The sequence below is a fragment of the Lampris incognitus genome, chromosome 4, assembly GCF_029633865.1.
Source record: "Lampris incognitus isolate fLamInc1 chromosome 4, fLamInc1.hap2, whole genome shotgun sequence".
In the NCBI taxonomy this organism is placed as follows: Eukaryota; Metazoa; Chordata; class Actinopteri; order Lampriformes; family Lampridae; genus Lampris; species Lampris incognitus.
In genome coordinates, this window is record NC_079214.1 from 7,900,309 (window position 1) to 7,925,578 (window position 25,270).

At 41.7% G+C, this 25,270-nt stretch overlaps 1 protein-coding gene across 3 annotated transcripts; it reads right to left on the minus strand.

Annotated features, from left to right (window-relative positions):
• Nucleotides 1–2,889: 2,889 nt before the first annotated feature.
• sirt3 (sirtuin 3) lies at nt 2,890–24,968 on the minus strand. Of its 3 annotated transcripts, XM_056278260.1 has the most exons (8): nt 24,704–24,968; nt 24,496–24,583; nt 21,153–21,323; nt 5,207–5,439; nt 4,601–4,701; nt 4,353–4,514; nt 3,996–4,208; nt 2,890–3,697 (listed from the first exon to the last, which is right to left on the minus strand). In XM_056278260.1, the coding sequence occupies exons 1-8, from the start codon at nt 24,804–24,806 to the stop codon at nt 3,674–3,676; spliced, it is 1,095 nt and encodes a 364-aa protein (XP_056134235.1). In that variant the 5' UTR covers nt 24,807–24,968; the 3' UTR covers nt 2,890–3,673. The 3 variants fall into 3 exon arrangements, with proteins under 3 accessions (XP_056134235.1, XP_056134236.1, XP_056134237.1); XM_056278261.1 differs by lacking the exons at nt 24,496–24,583; nt 24,704–24,968 and adding an exon at nt 23,330–23,431; XM_056278262.1 differs by lacking the exons at nt 21,153–21,323; nt 24,496–24,583; nt 24,704–24,968 and adding exons at nt 7,656–7,693; nt 20,934–21,124.
• Nucleotides 24,969–25,270: the final 302 nt, after the last annotated feature.

The following is a 25,270-nucleotide window of genomic DNA, read 5'->3' on the forward strand; positions in this document are numbered from 1 at the left end:
TCGACTAGTAGTAGTAGAAGACTAGTAGGCTAGTAGTAGTAGTAGTAGTAGACTAGTCATAATAGTAGCAGTAGTCGACTAGTAGTAGTAGAAGACTAGTAGACTAGTAGTAGTAGTAGACTAGTCATAATAGTAGTAGTAGTCGACTAGTGGTAGTAGAAGACTAGTAGACTAGTAGTAGTAGTAGTAGTAGTAGTAGTAGACTAGTCATAATAGTAGCAGTAGTCGACTAGTAGTAGTAGAAGACTAGTAGACTAGTAGTAGTAGTGGACTAGTCATAATAGTAGTAGTAGTCGACTAGTAGCAGTAGAAGACTAGTAGACTAGTAGTAGTAGACTAGTCATAATAGTAGTAGTAGTCGACTAGTAGTAGTAGAAGACTAGTAGACTAGTAGTAGTAGACTAGTCATAATAGTTGCAGTAGTCGACTAGTAGTAGTAGAAGACTAGTAGACTAGTAGTAGTAGACTATTCGTAATAGTAGTAGTAGTAGACTAGTAGTAGTAGAAGGCTAGTAGACTAGTAGTAGTAGACTAGTCATAATAGTAGTAGTAGTCGACTAGTAGTAGTAGAAGACTAGTAGACTAGTAGTAGTAGTAGACTAGTCATAATAGTAGTAGTAGTAGTCGACTAGTAGTAGTAGAAGACTAGTAGACTAGTAGTAGTAGTAGGCTAGTCATAATAGTAGCAGTAGTCGACTAGTAGTAGTATAATACTAGTAGACTAGTAGTAGTAGACTAGTCATAATAGTAGTAGTAGTCGACTAGTAGTAGTAGAAGACTAGTAGACTAGTAGTAGTAGTAGACTAGTCATAATAGTAGTAGTAGTAGTCGACTAGTAGTAGTAGAAGACTAGTAGACTAGTAGTAGTAGACTAGTCATAATAGTAGTAGTAGTCGACTAGTAGTAGTAGAAGACTAGTAGACTAGTAGTAGTAGTAGTAGACTAATCATAATAGTAGTAGTAGTCGACTAGTGGTAGTAGTAGTAGTAGTAGTAGACTAGTGGTAGTAGTAGTAGTAGTAGTAGTAGACTAGTGGTAGTAGACTAGTGGTAGTAGTAGTAGACTAGTGGTAGTAGTAGTAGTAGTCGACTAGTGGTAGTAGTAGTAGTAGACTAGTGGTAGTAGTAGTAGTAGTAGTAGACTAGTGGTAGTAGTAGTAGTAGACTAGTAGTAGTAGTAGTAGACTAGTCATAATAATAGTAGTAGTAGACTAGTCATAATAATAGTAGTAGTATTAGTAGTAGACTTCTGAGGATAAATAATTACCTGTTAAACGGGAATGTAAGGTGAATATTGAACGCCCTGCTGAGTAACATAACCACAGTGAAGGTAAAACCACACTATAATATAACATCTTATATTACAGTTTAACAGACATTGTGACTATTTAGCCCCAAAATACTTGTTTGGTAAAATGTGACGTGTGAATTTATCTCCTACAGAGTCTGATGTAGATATTATGTAACGTCACATTATAATGACAAGGAACAAACTAGAGACGCAGAGAAGACAATATTTTCCTGGCACATTACTCAGTATAAATACCCCTCGTCCTGGCTCAGTTACATGTGGTTTACTCGTAAGTGACTCGGTTATTTCTGTGATGAAGGGCCTGTCGTTTAAAGGGTTACTGAAGGGTTTAGTTTTTTAAGCAGTGAACATCAGGCAATACCTTCTTCCTCGTCAATGAATAGTGTTGAAATGAAGCCCCCGGTCACGTCACGGTAACCGGGGGTTCAAGTTCAAACCCCCCCACTAATAAAGTTGTGGGTAAAGACCGGGCATGTTAAAGACATGAAGTCCTTCAGCGTTTTGGTTCTCTGCTTTCCAACTTGTCATGAGTTTTACTGACCATCTGGAATCAAACTGCCGCCCTGCGAGCCAGCGATCTGCCTGCTGGAGCGGGTTGGTCGGTGTGCGTTTGGTTGACTGTGCCTCCTGTACGCCATGTCCACGTTTTATGTGGAGACATTTCTAATAAAGGACCTCGTCTTTTTAAAAGCACCTCCTTTGTATCATCTGTTGACTGCTTCAAGCTGACATGAGCTGCTGAGATGTCTGGTCCAGACTGGTCCAAACTGGTCTAAAATCATCCACACTGGTCCAAACTGATCTAAACTGGTCCAAACTGGTCTAAAATCCATCCAAACTGGTCCAAACTGGTCTAAACTGGTCCAAACTGGTCTAAAATCCATCCAAACTGGTCCAAAGTGGTCCAAACTGGTCTAAAATCCATCCAAACTGGTCCAAACTGGTCTAAACTGGTCTAAAATCATCCAAACTGGTCCAAACTGGTCTAAAATCCATCCAAACTGGTCCAAACTGATCTAAACTGGTCCAAACTGGTCTAAAATCCATCCAAACTGGTCCAAACTGGTCTAAAATCCATCCAAACTGGTCTAAACTTGTCCAAACTGGTCTAAAAATCCATCCAAACTGGTCAAAACTGGTCCAAACTGGTCTAAAATCCATCCAAACTGGTCCAAACTGGTCCAAACCGGTCTAAAATCCATCCAAACTGGTCTAAACCGGTCCAAACTGGTCCAGGTAGTAGAAACCTCTCTCATGTTTGATGTGAACGTATCTGTATTTACTGCCGTGTCAGAATTTACACCGTAGTTCTGACTTACAAAGTCCGTCATTAATATTGTGCTTCCTCGAGACCGCCACATCAGTTCTCAACACGTACATTTTTAAGCAAAAAAAACAAGACGTTAATAAATAGAAAATATCGCTCTGTACGTTTACCTTCCTCAGTCCACATTCATTTGCTCTGTTTAACAGAAATATCAAAATTCTGCAAAAAAGGAGGAAAAGTCACCCGTCCACCTCCAAGTGTGTTTCTGATTTACTGTGAGCCAAAAAAACAAACAAACCCAAGCTGCTTATAAAGCTTTAATTCAGAAACAATCTACTTTTCCCTGATATTTGATACCAATTAGAAAACATCCCTAATCAAATGAAGAAAATCACAAAACATCTGACATTTCATAATTTCTTTCTGTGCCAGTATGAGTCGCCATTGGCATGAGACATGATGCCCACTGCCATCACAGTTCATACACCTTCTCAGATGCCCACCGCCATCACAGCTCATACACCTTCTCAGATGCCCACCTCCATCACAGCTCATACACCTTCTCACTTCTCCATAACTTGCAGCTTAATCTCCATGACCAGAAGAAACTCTTCTTTATAACTGCCACTGAAAGGTGTGTTTTAATGTATTTATGATGTGAGCATCGAGTCTATATTTCACATACTGATTACGGCCACTCTACCATCAACATCTTTGGCAAGCCATATTTTGAACTTGTCCATCTGAAGTCAGATGGTTGAAACTGTTGACAGGCTAGCTAGCTAACTGGTAGAGATAGCCAGCGCAGGCACGTGTTAGCATACCCAGACAAACTGTAATGGTTCACCCAGCTGTTTTTTTTGTTTAATTGGTCAATGAGTTCATGCTGCTTTAGTTGGATTCCCGTGACTTTTCCAAAATTCTACATTTCAAATTCAATGACATTTCTAGGTTTTTCACGACCACTGCACGTTGTCTGTCTTGAGAGAGAGCGCTTTGAGTGGCTGTTGCAGCTAGAAAAGCGCTATAAAAAAAATGCAACTTGATTGACCCACATAACCCTGGAACATGTATGAAGTCATGTCCAAGCTGGTCTCAGTCTTCTGTGGGCCCCGCCACCTGTAGACAGACAGATATTAAGACATTATTAAAAAAAAAGAAAAGCTAACTTCCTACTCTGACATATATCCAAGGAAAGAGTTTCTTCTCACTCTTTTGGAGACCCAAGTTTCTCAAAAACTACCAGACTGTCGCTGTTTTACCTCAGAATGTGCCAGCATTACACCACCAGACTTGCATCATCCACCTCTCTAGCGTCGTTGCATGCTGTTGCACCATTTCAATTAAAAAGCATGAAATTGAGACAGTACGTATTCACCAAACGAATAAGAGCCAACAGAAGCCTACGCAAACTCACCTTTCCAGTGCCGGCAGCCATCAGGGTCCCCAGCTCCCGAGTCCAACCGAGGGCATCGGCCAGGGCCTGCACGCCACTGACCACGTCCCCCAGCTGAACCACGTCATTCGGCCGGGTGGCTCCCAACCCAAAGGGTCCGACCAGGTCCCTGTTTATGAGGAGGCGAGGTACAGATCCACGCACAGCTCCTGCCAGACTGGCAAATGGCTCCACCTACAGGACAAAGAATGAACAACAACATTCACCGGTTTTGTTGCACACTGGTTTTGAGTCTTTAGGTTTCATCAAAATGTGAAATTTGGCTTTTCCCAGAAGCTTATATCGGGGATACGGCTTGAGGGACAGCATGCAGTTAACCTCCAGTGAGGTCCCCATGATGATCAGCAGGTCAGCCAGAGGGAAGTCCCTCATGTACTTGAGGAAGTTCTGCGGGAGCTGCTCTCCGAAAAAGACGATATCGGGCTTCACCACTCCTTTACAGGTCGGGCACTTGGGCACCGTCCCCCTAATCACATCTGGCTGGGGAGATACAGGTTCAGAGGAAACACCGGGAAAAATCTCTTTTGTGCATCCGGCTTCAGCTGTTAAATTTGTAAAGAACTCACGCGGAGGTCCTCGCCCTCGTAGTTCCTTCGGCAGACGGTGCAGGTAGCGGTGGCGAATGTGCCATGGGCCTCCACCAACATCTCAGGAGGAATCCCTGCCACTTCGCACACACAAAGTACACAATAAGGGCGTGTACTGGCAAGAATTTGCGGTAAGAATGACATGAATACAATTCATATCCCAGTACAATTATCACAAATTGTACTGTGATATTTCACTCAAGATACTGTAATATCTAATCATACTACAAACGTTGCAGTACATAGTAGGATATTGACAAAATGTAGAAAATGTTCAAAGAAAACACCAACATGCATCAAATCACAGCCTGTTGTGGTTCCGTGCAGCCCTGTTATGATGCTGCACCTGCCACCTAGTGGTCAGAGGTGGAAACTGCACCATGAAGCAGCGACGCTGCCATGTCTCTACTATTGCTACAGCGTTTTTGGACATCGATGAAGTACTGTGAAAGACAATATGGTGATAATCAAGTGCGCGGACTGGTTCTTACAGCCCTGAGTAAGCAAGCAGGAAACTTGCCAACTCCTGCGCACACACGTGAACACGAGGGTTGCATGCAATACCACGTCTGCGTGTCCACTCACATCTCTCCAAGCCGTCGATATTCTGTGTGTACATCCTGAGAAGTTGACCCTTGTCGTGAAGCAGACGGACAAAGTAGTGCGCCAGGTTGGGTTGGTAGTTCCCCGGGTACAGCTCCTTGGCCAGGGCGAAGAAGGGTTTCGGGTTGTGGTGGAAAAAGTCGATCTCGAATATGGCCTCGGCGTAGGGCAGGTCATACTGCTGCAGGTTGTCGTACAGGCCGCTGCCTGGGGACCTGTGAGCAAGGGACACTTGATGAGACAGACTGATGGGAATCCAAAGGCCACGCCGGGACCGTTTCCGCTCTAAAGGGGGAACTCTCTGCGGAGAAACGCAGTGTCTCCAGGAAGGGTTCACCCCCCCCCCCAGGCAGTGTCTCCAGGAAGGGTTCACCCCCCCCCCCCGGGCAGTGTCTCCAGGAAGGGTTCACACCCCCCCCCCGGTTCAGTCAGAGGCTGCTTCCTTCCCCTAAAGACACGGAATCTTTCTATGCACTGCAAAAACACAAACTCACCAAGGTATTATTATGCGTTTGGTCACACACGCACACGCATGTGTGTATATTTGTCTGCGGCTAATCTCCCATACTGGACCTGTCAGCCTACTGGACCTGTCAACCTACTGGACCTGTTAGCCCACTGGACCTGTCATACTACTGGACCCGTCAGCCTACTGGACCTGTTAGCCTACTGGACCTGTCAGCCCACTGGACCTGTCAGCCCACTGGACCTGTCATACTACTGGACCTGTCAGCCTTCTGGACCTGTTAGCCTTCTGGACCTGTCAGCCTACTGGACCTGTCATACGACTGGACCTGCCAGTCTACTGGACCTGTCATACTACTGAACCTGTTAGCCCACTGGACCTGTCAGCCTACTGGACCTGTCATACTACTGGACCTGTTAGCCTACTGGACCTGTCATACTACTGGGCCTGTCAGCCTACTGGACCTGTCAGCCCACTGGACCTGTCAGCCCACTGGACCTGTCATACTACTGGACCTGTCATACCACTGGACCTGTCAGCCTACTGGACCTGTCAGTCTACTGGACCTGTCAAACTACTGGACCTGTCAGTCTACTGGACCTGTCAGCCTTCTGGACCTGTCAGCCCACTGGACCTGACATACTAATGGACCTGCCAGTCTACTGGACCTGACATACTACTGGACCTGTCAGCCTACTGGACCTGTCAGTCTACTGGACCTGTCAGCCTAAAAGGTTTTTGCACAGTTATGACTGTATGATGAAGAACCTCTTCCTGGCTTTCCTAACTGGGTGTTTGTCAAAGCCAGGAAGATGCCCAAACACTGCACCAGCCAATCGAAGAGAGGAGGGGGACAACAGCTGCCAGTTGAGACGCGTTTTTTCCAAACACCGCGTCTCCGTTGCTTTCAAACCCCAAAACACATGTGCCAGAAGTTGGTCCACCCCAAGGACCAGGTCCCCGGCACAAACAGAGCAATATAGTGTACGTTAAGTGCCAGGAGGGTTGGCACAACACAGGAGAGCCAACACGCCAGACCAGGACTCCGCAGTCTCCACCATCTACAGGCCAGTGGCCACCCTTTCAGGGATGAGGATGTGCAAATCCTTGATAGGGAGGAACGCTGGTTTGAACGGGGAGTCCAAGAGGTCATCTATGTGAAGAGGGCGAGGGAGAATTTTTTCTCGACACACTCTTGTTCAGAGTCAATCAATCAAGGTAAAACAACCACATCAAAAACATCAATCAAAGAAGGTTGAATCAGTTCGTGTGGATCACTCGTGGCCTCCTCAGTCCAAACTGACTGCAGGCGTCCCCCCCCCCGCCCTCACGAACAACACAGTTGCACAACGACCGAAACCAAAGACCAGTTCCACATGCAAGCATGGGTACGACCACCAACCAGAGTCTCACTGGCCACGGGAACGTGCGCAATCACGGCATTGCAAGATGGCGACAGCCCCCCCCGGTTCAGGGATGCCTCTTTGACTCCCCGTTCAAAGAGGACATCTGTCAATCAATCAATGTCCAATACCTTCTTGTCTGATGTAAATGGGTTTGCTGTCAGTAGCACTCAATGGGTACACCGATATACCGAGCTGGTCCACGGAGCAACTGACCTGACCTCCTGATGCACACACGTTTATGCCATGACTTAGTCCCACCTATTGTGGGGCTTAACCTTCGACCACACCTTTGAGTTTCGAAAATTGAGTCACCCCAAATTTACACCCCATTATCTTCTTACTTATAAACACAGTCACCCCGAATTCATACCCCATTATCTTATTTATAAACAGAACCGCCCCGAATTTATACTCTATCATATTTTTATTTGCGCCCTCTAGTGGTATTAACGTGTACTATAGTTTACCGTCATCTAGTCTAGTGGTCTACTGCGCTTGATACTATTTTTCCATAGGTGTTTTGTCGCCATCTCGTGACACAAAGTTGTACTACACTTACCCTGCCTTGAGACGCCATTATTTCCAGCAGCAACGTATCTAAGATTAAAAAAGAAAGCAGCTATTTACTTGATGTTTTCCAGCATTTGATTTGTACTAATCATACATTCTACACAGGTAAACCCCCACATCACACACACATATATATACACTACCGTTCAAAAGTTTGGGATCACCCAAACAATTTCGTGTTTTCCATGAAAAGTCACACTTATTCACCACCATATGTTGTGAAATGAATAGAAAATAGAGTCAAGACATTGACAAGGTTAGAAATAATGATTTGTATTTGAAATAAGATTTTTTTTTACATCAAACTTTGCTTTCGTCAAAGAATCCTCCATTTGCAGCAATTAAAGCATTGCAGACCTTTGGCATTCTAGCTGTTAATTTGTTGAGGTAATCTGGAGAAATTGCACCCCACGCTTCCAGAAGCGGCTCCCACAAGTTGGATTGGTTGGATGGGCACTTCTTTGAGCAGATTGAGTTTCTGGAGCATCACATTTGTGGGGTCAATTAAACGCTCAAAATGGCCAGAAAAAGAGAACTTTCATCTGAAACTCGACAGTCTATTCTTGTTCTTAGAAATGAAGGCTATTCCATGCGAGAAATTGCTAAGAAATTGAAGATTTCCTACACCGGTGTGTACTACTCCCTTCAGAGGACAGCACAAACAGGCTCTAACAGGTACTATTTAATGAAGATGCCAGTTGGGGACCTGTGAGGCGTCTGTTTCTCAAACTAGAGACTCTAATGTACTTATCTTCTTGCTCAGTTGTGCAACGCGGCCTCCCACTTCTTTTTCTACTCTGGTTAGAGCCTGTTTGTGCTGTCCTCTGAAGGGAGTAGTACACACCGGTGTAGGAAATCTTCAATTTCTTAGCAATTTCTCGCATGGAATAGCCTTCATTTCTAAGAACAAGAATAGACTGTCGAGTTTCAGATGAAAGTTCTCTTTTTCTGGCCATTTTGAGCGTTTAATTGACCCCACAAATGTGAAGCTCCAGAAACTCAATCTGCTCAAAGAAGTGCCCATCCAACCAATCCAACTTGTGGGAGCTGCTTCTGGAAGCGTGGGGTGCAATTTCTCCAGATTACCTCAACAAATTAACAGCTAGAATGCCAAAGGTCTGCAATGCTGTAATTGCTGCAAATGGAGGATTCTTTGACGAAAGCAAAGTTTGATGTAAAAAAAATCTTATTTCAAATACAAATCATTATTTCTAACCTTGTCAATGTCTTGACTCTATTTTCTATTCATTTCACAACATATGGTGGTGAATAAGTGTGACTTTTCATGGAAAACACAAAATTGTTTGGGTGATCCCAAACTTTTGAACGGTAGTGTATATATATATATATATATATATATATATATATATATATATATATATATATATATATATATATATATATATATATATATATATAACTTTGTTGATTATTAACCTTCTATAAAGATAAACCTAATGATTGTAAATACTTACATTATTTTGAGTTAGATGTGAGTTAGATGTGAGTTAGATGTGTGGATTTGTTGATCACTTCAGATTATTGGCAATGGATTACCTGTACAGTTTAACTAATATAAGATTCAGCGCCATACGTGACCAGTCGCGGCAGTGGGACCACTGGTGTAGCTGCCTTCTTAGAAGACACTGATTTGTCCCATTTATGTTATTTACTCTGTGTGTTGTCTGGGGTTTGTCTTTTACCTATTTGTCTTTGTCTGTTATGGACCCTGAGTCTGCAATAAAGTTTGGAACTGAATTGTACGTTATATCCTGCATATTTACATGCTTGATCATCATCCTCATTTTCCACAAGGGAACGACCATCCCTGAACCGGGGGGGGGGGGGAGTACATCTGTCGCCATCTTACAATGCTGTGACTACAAACATTCCCAAATCCTCTGTGACACATGGCCATTGATGCTCTAGTTAAGGGTCACGCCCATATCCGCATATGAAACTGGTGGTTGGTTTGGGTCGTTATGCCGCTGTATTGTTTATAAGGGTGGGACACCTGCAGCCAGCTGAGACTGAAGAGGCCACTTAGATGATGATGAAAGGTTTCTGTCAATCAACGTTGTGTCCAGATGAACTGATTCAAATTTCTGTGACAGCACTGACGTCGCCACCAAGCCAGTAACCCCAGCAGGGGGCAGTGTAGCCACCACCGGGCCCTTCCGCTGACAGCCGCTCCCTCGGAGCCGGATGGCGGTTGTGCACCTGTTCGATGCCCTTCTCGCGACCACCATCTTGGGGAACTAAGCAGAGTCATCCCAGATGACCTCGGGGGGGATGAACCAGAACAGGCCCCCCTGGGTAGCTTCCCAGCTCAGCTCCTCTCAGGGAAGAAAGGCTCTTTTGCCGGTGCCTGGTACCAAAACAGATCCTGGCCCCAGACCTGATGGTTGTAGCTGGTCCTCAGTAGACTTCTTCAACTAATTTTTGCTTTTGGGCTTTTTGGGTGCTGTTTATTTATTACTTGCTCGAGCTTTTCCAACTTATTGTACAGATATGATAATAATAATAATAATGGTCTGATATGATGTGAAATTGCGTATTTTTTATCTAAAAACCTAAAGTTTTCATGGGGGAGGACTCCAAAACCCCTTCACCAAACACGTGCCCCTAAGTCTTCCACGAACAGAGGGGAAACACGAAATTTAAGCTATTCCGATGCTCGTGAATACAGGCCGGAGTCACATGCTCGCGCACACATGCCGCTGCTGGAAATAATCCCGAGAAACACCAAACCAGTTATCATTCAACTATCAGTATCCTCATTCAACTATCAGTATCCTCATTCAACTATCAGTATCATTCAACTATCAGTATCATTATTCAACTATGAGTATCATCATTCAACTATCAGTATCATTTAACTATCAGTATCCTCATTCAACTATCAGTACCATTATTCAACTATCAGTATCATCATTCAACTATCAGTATCATTCAACTATCAGCATCATTATTCAACTATCAGTATCATTATTCAACTATCAGTATCCTCATTCAACTATAAGTATCATTATTCAACTATCAGTATCATCATTCAACTATCAGTATCATTATTCAACTATCAGTATCATTATTCAACTATCAGTATCCTCATTCAACTATCAGTATCATTATTCAACTATCAGTATCATCATTCAACTATGAGTATCATTCAACTATCAGTATCATTATTCAACTATCAGTATCATTATTCAGCTATCAGTATCATCATTCAACTATCAGTATCATTCAACTATCAGTATCCTCATTCAACTATCAGTATCATCATTCAGCTATCAGTATCATTCAACTATCAGTATCATTATTCAACTATCAGTATCATTATTCAGCTATCAGTATCATCATTCAACTATCAGTATCATTCAACTATCAGTATCCTCATTCAACTATCAGTATCATCATTCAACTATCAGTATCATTCAACAATCAGTATCATCAAACTATCAGTATCCTCATTCAACTATCAGTATCATCATTCAACTATCAGTATCCTCATTCAACTATCAGTATCATTCAACTATCAGTATCATCAAACTATCAGTATCCTCATTCAACTATCAGTATCATCATTCAACTATCAGTATCATCATTCAACTATCAGTATCCTCATTCAACTATCAGTATTATCAAACTATCAGTATCATTCAACTATCAGTATCATCATTCAACTATCAGTATCCTCATTCAGCTATCAGTATCATTCAACTATCAGTATCATCAAACTATCAGTATCATCAAACTAACAGTATCATCAAACTATCAGTATCATTCAACTATCAGTATCATCAAACTATCAGTATCATCAAACTATCAGTATCACTCAACTATCAGTATCATCAAACTATCAGTATCATTCAACTATCAGTATCATCATTCAACTATCAGTATCCTCATTCAACTATCAGTATCATCATTCAACTATCAGTATCATCAAACTATCAGTATCCTCATTCAACTATCAGTATCATCATTCAACTATCAGTATCATTCAACTATCAGTATCCTCATTCAACTATCAGTATCCTCATTCAACTATCAGTATTATCATTCAACTATCAGTATCATTCAACTATCAGTACCATTATTCAACTATCAGTATCATCATTCAACTATCAGTATCATTCAACTATCAGTATCATTCAACTATCAGTATCATCATTCAACTATCAGTATCATCATTCAACTATCAGTATCATTCAACTATCAGTATCATCAAACTATCAGTATCCTCATTCAACTATCAGTATCATCATTCAACTATCAGTATCCTCATTCAACTATCAGTATTATCAAACTATCAGTATCATTCAACTATCAGTATCATCATTCAACTATCAGTATCCTCATTCAGCTATCAGTATCATTCAACTATCAGTATCATCAAACTATCAGTATCATCAAACTATCAGTATCATTCAACTATCAGTATCATTCAACTATCAGTATCATCAAACTATCAGTATCATTCAACTATCAGTATCATCAAACTATCAGTATCATTCAACTATCAGTATCATCATTCAACTATCAGTATCCTCATTCAACTATCAGTATCATCATTCAACTATCAGTATCATCAAACTATCAGTATCCTCATTCAACTATCAGTATCATCATTCAACTATCAGTATCATCATTCAACTATCAGTATCATCAAATTATCAGTATCATTCAACTATCAGTATCATCATTCAACTATCAGTATCCTCATTCAACTATCAGTATCATTCAACTATCAGTATCATCAAACTATCAGTATCCTCATTCAACTATCAGTATCATCATTCAACTATCAGTATCATCATTCAACTATCAGTATCCTCATTCAACTATCAGTATTATCAAACTATCAGTATCATTCAACTATCAGTATCATCATTCAACTATCAGTATCCTCATTCAGCTATCAGTATCATTCAACTATCAGTATCATCAAACTATCAGTATCATCAAACTATCAGTATCATTCAACTATCAGTATCATCAAACTATCAGTATCATCAAACTATCAGTATCACTCAACTATCAGTATCATCAAACTATCAGTATCATTCAACTATCAGTATCCTCATTCAACTATCAGTATCCTCATTCAACTATCAGTATCATCATTCAACTATCAGTATCATTCAACTATCAGTACCATTATTCAACTATCAGTATCATCATTCAACTATCAGTATCATTCAACTATCAGTATCATTCAACTATCAGTATCATCATTCAACTATCAGTATCCTCATTCAACTATCAGTATCATTCAACTATCAGTATCATCAAACTATCAGTATCCTCATTCAACTATCAGTATCATCATTCAACTATCAGTATCATCATTCAACTATCAGTATCCTCATTCAACTATCAGTATTATCAAACTATCAGTATCATTCAACTATCAGTATCATCATTCAACTATCAGTATCCTCATTCAGCTATCAGTATCATTCAACTATCAGTATCATCAAACTATCAGTATCATCAAACTATCAGTATCATTCAACTATCAGTATCATCAAACTATCAGTATCATCAAACTATCAGTATCACTCAACTATCAGTATCATCAAACTATCAGTATCATTCAACTATCAGTATCCTCATTCAACTATCAGTATCCTCATTCAACTATCAGTATCATCATTCAACTATCAGTATCATTCAACTATCAGTACCATTATTCAACTATCAGTATCATCATTCAACTATCAGTATCATTCAACTATCAGTATCATTCAACTATCAGTATCCTCATTCAACTATCAGTATCATCATTCAACTATCAGTATCATTCAACTATCAGTATCATCAAACTATCAGTATCCTCATTCAACTATCAGTATCATCATTCAACTATCAGTATCCTCATTCAACTATCAGTATTATCAAACTATCAGTATCATTCAACTATCAGTATCATCATTCAACTATCAGTATCCTCATTCAGCTATCAGTATCATTCAACTATCAGTATCATCAAACTATCAGTATCATCAAACTATCAGTATCATTCAACTATCAGTATCATTCAACTATCAGTATCATCAAACTATCAGTATCATTCAACTATCAGTATCATCAAACTATCAGTATCATTCAACTATCAGTATCATCATTCAACTATCAGTATCCTCATTCAACTATCAGTATCATCATTCAACTATCAGTATCATCAAACTATCAGTATCCTCATTCAACTATCAGTATCATCATTCAACTATCAGTATCATTCAACTATCAGTATCATCAAACTATCAGTATCCTCATTCAACTATCAGTATCATCATTAAACTATCAGTATCATTCAACTATCAGTATCCTCATTCAACTATCAGTATCATCAAACCATCAGTATCATTCAACTTTCAGTATCATCATTCAACTATCAGTATCCTCATTCAGCTATCAGTATCATCAAACTATCAGTATCATCAAACTATCAGTATCATCAAACTATCAGTATCATTCAACTATCAGTATCATTCAACTATCAGTATCATCAAACTATCAGTATCATTCAACTATCAGTATCATCAAACTATCAGTATCATTCAACTATCAGTATCATTCAACTATCAGTATCATCAAACTATCAGTATCATTATTCAACTATCAGTATCATCAAACTATCAGTATCATTCAACTATCAGTATCATCATTCAACTATCAGTATCCTCATTCAACTATCAGTATCATTCAACTATCATATCATCAAACTATCAGTATCCTCATTCAACTATCAGTATCATCATTCAACTATCAGTATCCTCATTCAACTATCAGTATCCTCATTCAACTATCAGTATTATCAAACTATCAGTATCATTCAACTATCAGTATCATCATTCAGCTATCAGTATCATTCAACTATCAGTATCATCAAACTATCAGTATCATCAAACTATCAGTATCATTCAACTATCAGTATCATCAAACTATCAGTATCATCAAACTATCAGTATCATTCAACTATCAGTATCATCAAACTATCAGTATCATTCAACTATCAGTATCATCATTCAACTATCAGTATCCTCATTCAACTATCAGTATCATCATTCAACTATCAGTATCATCAAACTATCAGTATCCTCATTCAACTATCAGTATCATCATTCAACTATCAGTATCATTCAACTATCAGTATCCTCATTCAACTATCAGTATCATCATTCAACTATCAGTATCATTCAACTATCAGTATCCTCATTCAACTATCAGTATCATCAAACTATCAGTATCATTCAACTATCAGTATCATCATTCAACTATCAGTATCCTCATTCAGCTATCAGTATCATTCAACTATCAGTATCATCAAACTATCAGTATCATCAAACTATCAGTATCATTCAACTATCAGTATCATTCAACTATCAGTATCATCAAACTATCAGTATCATTCACCTATCAGTATCATCATTCAACTATCAGTATCATTCAACTATCAGTATCATCAAACTATCAGTATCCTCATTCAACTATCAGTATCATCATTAAACTATCAGTATCATTCAACTATCAGTATCCTCATTCAACTATCAGTATCATCAAACCATCAGTATCATTCAACTTTCAGTATCATCATTCAACTATCAGTATCCTCATTCAGCTATCAGTATCATCAAACTATCAGTATCATCAAACTATCAGTATCATCAAACTATCAGTATCATTCAACTATCAGTATCATTCAACTATCAGTATCATCAAACTATCAGTATCATTCAACTATCAGTATCATCAAACTATCAGTATCATTCAACTATCAGTATCATTCAACTATCAGTATCATCAAACTATCAGTATCATTATTCAACTATCAGTATCATCAAACTATCAGTATCATTCAACTATCAGTATCATCATTCAACTATCAGTATCCTCATTCAACTATCAGTATCATTCAACTATCATATCATCAAACTATCAGTATCCTCATTCAACTATCAGTATCATCATTCAACTATCAGTATCCTCATTCAACTATCAGTATCCTCATTCAACTATCAGTATTATCAAACTATCAGTATCATTCAACTATCAGTATCATCATTCAGCTATCAGTATCATTCAACTATCAGTATCATCAAACTATCAGTATCATCAAACTATCAGTATCATTCAACTATCAGTATCATCAAACTATCAGTATCATCAAACTATCAGTATCATTCAACTATCAGTATCATCAAACTATCAGTATCATTCAACTATCAGTATCATCATTCAACTATCAGTATCCTCATTCAACTATCAGTATCATCATTCAACTATCAGTATCATCAAACTATCAGTATCCTCATTCAACTATCAGTATCATCATTCAACTATCAGTATCATTCAACGATCAGTATCCTCATTCAACTATCAGTATCATCATTCAACTATCAGTATCATTCAACTATCAGTATCCTCATTCAACTATCAGTATCATCAAACTATCAGTATCATTCAACTATCAGTATCATCATTCAACTATCAGTATCCTCATTCAGCTATCAGTATCATTCAACTATCAGTATCATCAAACTATCAGTATCATCAAACTATCAGTATCATTCAACTATCAGTATCATTCAACTATCAGTATCATCAAACTATCAGTATCATTCAACTATCAGTATCATCAAACTATCAGTATCATTCAACTATCAGTATTATTCAACTATCAGTATCATCAAACTATCAGTATCATTATTCAACTATCAGTATCATCAAACTATCAGTATCATTCAACTATCAGTATCATCATTCAACTATCAGTATCCTCATTCAACTATCAGTATCATCATTCAACTATCAGTATCATTCAACTATCAGTATCATCAAACTATCAGTATCCTCATTCAACTATCAGTATCATCATTCAACTATCAGTATCATTCAACTATCAGTATCCTCATCCAACTATCAGTATCATCATTCAACTATCAGTATCATTCAACTATCAGTATCATCAAACTATCAGTATCATCATTCAACTATCAGTATCATTCAACTATCAGTATCCTCATCCAACTATCAGTATCATTATTCAACTATCAGTATCCTCATTCAACTATCAGTATCATCAAACTATCAGTATCATCATTCAACTATACAGGAAGTCATCATATCGTTTCATGGTCAGGTTTTAACATGTTTACTATTGTTAACATTAATATGTTAATATTAATAAACTTAATATTAACTCAATTTAATATTAATTCATTAAATTAGATGATTAATAATGAAGTAATCAATTACATTTTATATAACATTTAATATTAAATAAATGTACTATTAACAAATAAACTATGTATTAATTAATAAATACATTTAGTATTAAATAAATAAATATTATTAATATTAATAAACTACATGATACTGAACTATTCGGTATGAATCCGTTGTTGCATTATCAAGTCCAAGTAAAGGATTTGCTTGTCAGGGCCCGCCAATAAAAACCAGATGCCGGGCCGGTTACTGTCCTCTGACGCTGGGCCTGATTATGAAACGCTTACTGAGACGTTAAAATTCTACACACAACAAACACGTAACACAACAGAAAGAGGGAGGAATAAGAACAAAGAGAAATGGAGAAATTTAAATAAATTAAATGAAATACATGAATGAAGGGGAGGGGAGTGCTGGGGGTTCTGCAGGTCCAGTACTTTTGCTGCAATTTGAAACTTAACGAGTCGTGTTCTCAGTTGCTCAGCTCCCTGTTTGTAAGGACGAGTTTCTGTTTGACGAACATGGACATGATTCTTGGACACAGACTCTCCGGACTGTGGAGTTGGACAGCTTGAGACCGGTGGGGTCGTGTCCAAGGCGTGGACGTACGTTACTGGGACACAAGCTGGAAGACGTCACTGCTGCAGGGTGTGGGACTGCTGTGATAACAGCGTCGTACCGTTTTCCCTCGTTTCAATTAAATGTTGAGCAAAAAGTCTCATAATGCAGTGTTTCTCAACCGGGGGTCCGCGGACCCCTAGTGGTCCGTGGTGTAATTGCAAGGGGTCCGTGAAAATAAAATATCTTTAAAAAAAAAGATCCTATGACATTTATAGAAATAGGATTATTTTACTCAAATGTGACTAAGACCTTTATCTACCTAAACTATAAAGGGTAACAGGACTTTTTTCTCTAATTACATCTGTTTCACAAGTGTAATTTATTGTATTTTAATAAGAGATCTCGCTCCCGTTTGCATTGTTAAAAGTTACTGCATAAAAATTCTGTTTTGTTACATATATCTGAAAGTTACTGAATACATATTCTGTTTTGTTACATATATCTGAAAGTTACTGAATACATATTCTGTTTTGTTAGCTATATCTGAAAGTTACTGAATACATATTCTGTTTTGTTACATATATCTGAAAGTTACTGAATACATATTCTGTTTTGTTAGCTATATCTGAAAGTTACTGAATACATATTCTGTTTTGTTAACTATATCTAAGTTACAACTGAAAGCTCTTATTTTTGCCCCAAAGAGTGAATAAATGCTATAATGCAATTTAAAATGCGGTTTCTACTGTTTCTATCAAATTGCAACCCCCCTCCCCCAAGATCAGGTGGAGGGGTCCTCAGGGTAGATCAAAAATACGCAGGGGGGTCCAGGACCCCAAAAAGGTGGAGAACCACTGTCATAAGACATAACGCTGGCTGTATGTTCCATTAAGTGTGGCATATTCTTGTTGTTGCCCCATCCGAGTCAGTCGTGATGTAAGTTGCAGGTGTGTGAGTATGAAGGGTTTACCCAGCTTTATTATATCACTAGAAGAACCCCGCTACAATGTAGCGGTTTGGTTCTCCACCCGTCTAAATCTCCCTCCTCTTCGTCCTGCCAGCTAACCGCCTTCCCCCTTCCCCCTGCCCCTAAACCCCCCCCCCACTCCAACTCCCTCCCCCCAAATGCTCAGAATCATCTGAAATGCCGAGAAAAGGGGGTTTTAGCCATTTTTAGAACATGCATATTTTGCATATTTATGCATAATTATTATAATTATTTTAATTTTCTGGGATTTTCCCCTTACTCTCTGAGACAATACCTACCACCTCCCAAAAAGAATTAGGATCATAAGTGCTTTAGTTTTCGGTCCGCTATCTACACTAACACCACACACACACACTAACACACACACATTCAGAAAATATACGAGTAGATGAAAATAAAGACAAGGTTGGGGTTAGATCAAAATGGACCAAACTGGTCACATGGTCGCAAACCTTATCTTTTGGGAAAGGTTCGCCATGTGTGCATCCTCAGCGAATAGCACACATGGCCACTGCAACGCCACTTAATGGTCACGGCCATCTGCGTATGAAACCGGTCGTTGGTTTGGGTCGTTATGCCGCTGTGTTGTGTACAAGGCCGGGACACCTGCAGACAGCCGGGACACCTGCAGACAGCTGGGACACCTGCAGTCCGCCGGGACACCTGCAGACAGCTGGGACACCTGCAGACAGCTGGGACACCTGCAGTCCGCCGGGACTGGAGAGGCCACTGAGACGAGACGCTTCGGTCACCAAACCTGTCCGGATGAACTGGTTCGACCTTCTTTCTCCAGAATCAGAAACATTTACGACTTGTCGTTTCATTTCATGCACTTGTGCACATGAAGCGAAACGAAGCCTCGTCTCCCCCAGCCCACAGCAGTGCAACACAAAGACAAAAACACACACCCCAAAACTACAAGGACACATATATCCAGACTAACACGTACATGTATATGTACACTAAACAACAAAAATCACTGTCCAGGAGAACCAACGCCAGCCAGGATGACTGCCGCAACTGCCGGTCGGCATGTGCTAGCAGTTAGCTTAGCCTGCCCCGCTTCCCCGTCCTGTCAGACCGCCCTCGGTGTTCCCTCTTCGGGTGCAGCTCCAGTCAGGGCCGTGGTCCTTGGGCCCACAGGATGCAGCGGACCAGGCTCCCCCACCCCATCCAACGCCAGCTCGCCCAGCCAGACCCCCTCGACACACCTCCCCGCACTCCACACCGCGACACTAAAAACACAAGTCCAGGCTAGACGAGGCCGCCGCCAGACCGCCCTCGGTGTTATCAGAACTGCCGGTCTGCATGGGCTAACAGTTAGCTTAGCCTGCCCCGCTTCCCCATCCTGTCAGACCGCCCTCGGTGTTCCCTCTTCGGGTGCAGCGCCAGTCAGGGCCGTGGTCCTTGGGCCCACAGGATGCAGCAGACCAGGCTCCCCCACCCCATCCAACGCCAGCTCGCCCAGCCAGACCTCCTCGACACACCTCCCCGCACTCCACACCGCGACACTAAAAACACAGTCCAGGCTAGGCGAGGCCGCCGCCAGACCGCCCTCGGTGTTATCAGAGCTACTGGTCTGCATGGGCTAGCAGCTAGCTTAGCCTGCCCCGCTTCCGCTCCAGGCAGGGCCGCGGTCCCTGGGCCCACAGGACGCAGCAGACCCAGGTCTCCCAGCTGATCCAGCACCAGCTCTCCCAGCCATCAAACCAAGACAAACCTGGACGCAGACGTGGACCAAGACACTGCATGGACGGTACCGGGTAAGGCCGCCGCAAACATGAATTTGCGCCACCATTTTCCTCACACCGGAAGAGGTAAAATCTTGAATTTTTCTCTGATCTTGAAAGAAGCAGACGGACTTGGAATAAGATAAAATCCCTTGATAAGCGGGTCTTGTTTGCAGCGTTGAAGAGACTGTTGGTATCTGGTATCTTGTTATGATGGACTTCACAGTGTTCTTGGAAGACGCGAGCTTCACGTTGAGGTTTGACAGCAGTTCTTCATGACAGGACTGACCTGATGTGTCAGTCGTTAGACTTGATGAAGTCGGTGATATTTATTATTCGGTCACATAACTGAGCACAGGAGGGTTGGAAATCACATCGGACCTCGTTGATGGATTCGGTCCAACTGAGAATATTAACTACACCTGGCACAATATGAGCCGATCATTCAGAACTGACGAGTACTTAAAAACTGAATAATGACTGTTCAGTAACTTTCAGGTTTTTACGTTTAATGTCAATCTGAAGACAGCTAAATATTTCATTTTGACTTTGGAAAGAATTACTTTTATTGGAGTAGGAACAAATCCCATTTAAAGGCGTAAGCTGTGATTTACTGACCACCCAAAACTGAGGTATATTTACTTGCATAATTAAAGAGTTTGAGTAATAGGCTGTTTTTCAACCGATGGTAACTGAGCATGTGGGTCTGTTTTAACTCCAATCTTTACAGCCATTGGTGATGTGGACAAACCTTTCACAGCATCGGAAAACATTAGAAACTCAGATTGAGTTGTCGTCTAGGGTTAGTCCTTGCATTAAGAGACCTGTCAATCAATCCAGGAGTGACAGCAGCTTCCTGTCCTGTGGTTTGTGTTGTGGGAGCAGGGTGACCCTTTGGTTTCTGCCAGGATGAAGGACTGTAGCTTGAAACAGGAGAGAAGAGGGGGGTTACAGGGCAGGAAGGCCACACCTGAAGTCTGGGATGCCGCTCGGCGTGCTGATCCCCGCTCCGGCCATCACCACCACCCGCCTGCACTTCAACTCTCGGATGTTTTCGGCGATGTCCTCCAGAGTCTGCTGCCTGTCAACGGCACCGCCGCCGCCGCCAAACAAGCCACGGACGCCATTCCACCAAGGGCCGCTGAGGGGAAACAAAACAGAGTCACAGAAAAACCTGATCGTTACAGGACTGAACACATGCAGTGTGGGGTTTTTTTGGGGGGGGGTCCCCCTTTTTCTCCCCAGTTGCACTTGGCCAATTACCTCACACTTCCAAGCCGTCCCGGTCACTGCTCCACCCCCCTCTACTGATCCGGGCAGGGCTGCAGACTACCACACGCCTCCTCCCATACATGTGGAGTCGCCAGCCGCTTCTTTTCCCCTGACAGTGAGGAGTTTCACCAGGGGGGAGGTAGCACGTGGGAGGATCACGCTATTCCCCCCCAGCCCCACCCCCTTGGACAGACGCCTCAACCAACCAGAGGAGGCGCTAGTGCAGCGACCAGGACACATACCCACATCCGGCTTCCCACCCGCAGACACGGCCACTTGTGTCTGTAGGGACGCCCGACCAAGCCGGAGGTAACACGGGGATTCGAACCGGCGATCCCCGTGTTGGTAGGCAACGGAATAGACCGCTACCCTACCCGGACATCCTTGTAGGGTGTTTTTGGTCCCATTTCGAGCTGTTTCCCTTGATACCCAGCTGGTTTTTTTTACTGGATTTCACGGAGTAAAAGCTCAACTAATAGTTTTGTGGCAATGACTAAAGGAAAACAGCAACTCTTGACAGGCGTCTCTGCTGATGAAGCAAAGCCAAACAGTCCAACAGTCTGAAGTGGCAGCGCAACCTGAGACGACGCCTCACCGCGTTATGTACCTACTATATGTATATGAGGTTTTTCTCAAAGGCGGGAGACAAAACATATGGTGAAGACTGCGGAGCAAATAAACGGCTGGCTGTCAGCTGCCCTCCATGCAGGACTTTCCTAAGGTTTGGTCGAACAAGAGGAACACAGGAGGAACCGACCCAACCAACACCGGAGCCAACCTGCTGAATCAACTGTTCCCTATATAAGAACAGCACGACCAGCCAGCTGAGGCAGTAGCTGTTGGACTTCCCAACCAAACACCGTAAAAGCTCCATCAGCCTTCAAACCGTTGGTCCTCCTCACTTTAGTTTGTCCTACGAGCATCGTTTAATCCAGGGGTCCCCAATAGGCGGCCCGCGGGCCACGTCCGGCCCGTGACGGGTTGATTTATGGTCCGCGAGAATTTTTGGAGAAATGCCAGAAGGAAGATTTTTTTTAATTTCCCTACCAAAATTTTTTTTTTTATTTCTTAGTGAAAGTAAGACTAGTAATATATCGAAAAATAGATGAAAAATCTCTGTTTAAATTATAATACCTGCGACGTATCGACACCAAAACAAACTAACGAACAACATGCTGCTGGAGGTTGAGTGGCCCGTGGTTTTAAAAGTGGCCCTAAAAGTGGCCCGCTATGAAAAGTAATTGGGGACCCCTGGTTTAATCTGTACGACTGACTGAAATCTTACTACTATCACTGTCCAATGTGTTGTGTCGTAGAGAGGAAGTGACATACAGGGTAACAGCAAGTAGAGACTGGAAGCCATCCATGCTGCAAGATGTTCATTAAACCGTAGGCCAAAAGTCATCCATGTTCCCCTGTGTGCTTTATGCCATCCACCTCTACAAATTTATTACAGAGGAGAAATGTTATGTCTTGGAGTATGTGACCAACCGAACAGTAGGTGGCGCTAACTGCAACTCACTGAAATACTCTTTAAATACAGAGCTGGGCAGTATGGACACCGAGGACCCTGGGTCAACAGCCAGGTCCATGACATGGGCCGGTGGGTCTGACGGCTGGATTTTGACGTTGCATGTCATTTGATCAGCTGTGCGAGCAGACCCTTGAATGCCCAGAACACTCAGTTCCGGGACCTCCACTCCTCGCACCGGATGGGTGGGAGCAGAGCGACACACTCTGGCAAAATGTCCCTTCTTGTGGCAGGTTTTGCAGGTCGCTTTAGCAGCAGGGCATGAGGGAGCATTCGCTAGATGGCTGTCGGATCCACTTCTGGAACATGTATGAGAGGACTAGGTGCATGTGTAGACGGCTTACTCTGGTCCCGTGGTCGACGTGATTTCTTCTGCACAGCTTGTGCTTGTAAGCGGGGTTTTCCTCCAACCGTGCATTTAGCCTGTTCAGCTGCAGACTCCATCTGTGTGGCAATTGCGATAGCCTTGTGTAGAGGGAGGTTAGGCTCTAGCAGCAGCCTTTCTCTAATGCGTGCATTTGAGACGTACTCCATCAGCTGATCACGCAACATCCCATCCTCGTCGCCAGTCTGTAGAGGTGGATGGCATATAAAGCACACGGGGGGAACATGGGTGACTTTTAGCTTACGGGTTAATGAACATCTTGCAGCATGGATGGCTCCCAGTCTCTACTCCAGTGTTTCTCAACCCAGTCCTCAAGGAACCCCTATCCTGCAGATTTTCAATGTAACCCTGCATAGGTAGCCCCCCCCCCCGGCTTGTACTTACTCGACCAATCATCTCGCAGCACTTAATTATGCAAGGTGTGCAACGTCTGACAAAATTCATTGCTGATTGGTTGAATAACTACAAACAGGTACCTATTCAGGGTTGCAAAGAAAATATGCAGGATAGGGGTTCCCTGAGGACTGGGTTGAGAAACACTGCTCTACTCACTGTTACCCTGTATGTCACTTCCTTTCTACGACACAACAACACTTCTGGGAGAAACACTACTCAAAAGTTAGCAGTGACATCTAGTGGTTGAAATGAAAATACAACGAAATAATAATGCCAGCATTAGAGGACACAACACAATGTCGTCCCCGTTTTCCTTGACATGCACAACTCGTAATATACCTTTATGTATGAGGGCTAAAGGTATCTATTGTGACATGTTTAAACCTAATGAAATAAAAAATAACTAGCCCCACTGAAAGTAAGAGATTTGAAAATGCATGTGAATGGTGAAATTATATATCAGGTGTCATGTTTTTATTTTTACTTTAGCAATCAATTCTGAAGCGTTTTCATTGTTTTTAGTTTCTTGATTTCTTTTCCACATGCTCCAAATATATTAAATTTGCTCTTTTTATACATATTTGTGAGTGGAACCCATTTTTAAGTAATTTTTAAACCCAAACAATCCATTTGCAATCCCCAAAAAATACGAAAATCAACGAAGAAAAGTCAGGCTCCGTGTCTTTACTGGTGTGATAAAAACCTGTCACAAAAATGAGTCAGAGGTACCTGAGAAGAGCTTGTTTTGGAGCAGCTGCTGAACTTTGACCTGGACAAAAGCTCCTCCGATACAAGCCTGCAGCTCTTGGTTCTTGCTCTGAGAAATAAGACAATTCGATAATGAGAGTGCCTTTTAATACCCCCAGCAGCAAGCAAAACATGGTCAAACGAGTCTTATTTAATCAAATAATATAAGTAAATTAAACGGTCTACTGGCCTTTTGCAGAAGCGCAAATATTCCATGGTCCCCCTGAAGTTCTAGAGGTTAGGCTGCGATATGAACACAGTCTGCAGCTGAACGGGAGTATGGACGAGGTCATAACCGAAGCCGTAGCTCTGCTGCAGTGCAGAACGCAGGCAAATTTATTCGCAGTTATTCGTAGTTCAATTCCTAACGGCACACGACAGACCTAAAACACGCAAATAAAACGAGGTTGATTAAACTGAAACTAAAGCCAGCCTGCAGGACGCATTCATGTTTATCTTCCTGTCGCCTCCTGACAGACGCACCGGGAAATACCGTAATGCCTATAATACAGCGCCTCGGAGAGGACCCACGATACATCGTGTACGTCCTAGAAATAATTGTCTTTATCCTACGAATAAAGAAATCGAAAGACCCGCAAGGTATCAAATGTGCAACGAAATGAATAACAACGGACCGGTAAAATAACGAGATTGCGGTTGACAAACGCCTCACGTCCAAAAATATTCACACTTCCGGACCAGCGGGCGGCCGTAGTACATTTTATAACTGGATTGCTAGCCACTTGCGAAAATGCGC

Coding starts and splice junctions, on each gene's coding strand:
- sirt3 (XM_056278260.1), bottom strand. CDS start 24,806: ATGACCTCGTCCATACTCCCGTTCAGCTGCAGACTGTGTTCATATCGC. Junction 21,324..24,495: donor CCAAAACAAGCTCTTCTCAG/GTACCTCTGACT, acceptor GTTTCCCCTCAG/CGGCCCTTGGTGGAATGGCG. Junction 5,440..21,152: donor AGCGGCATCCCAGACTTCAG/GTGTGGCCTTCC, acceptor CCTTGCTCACAG/GTCCCCAGGCAGCGGCCTGT.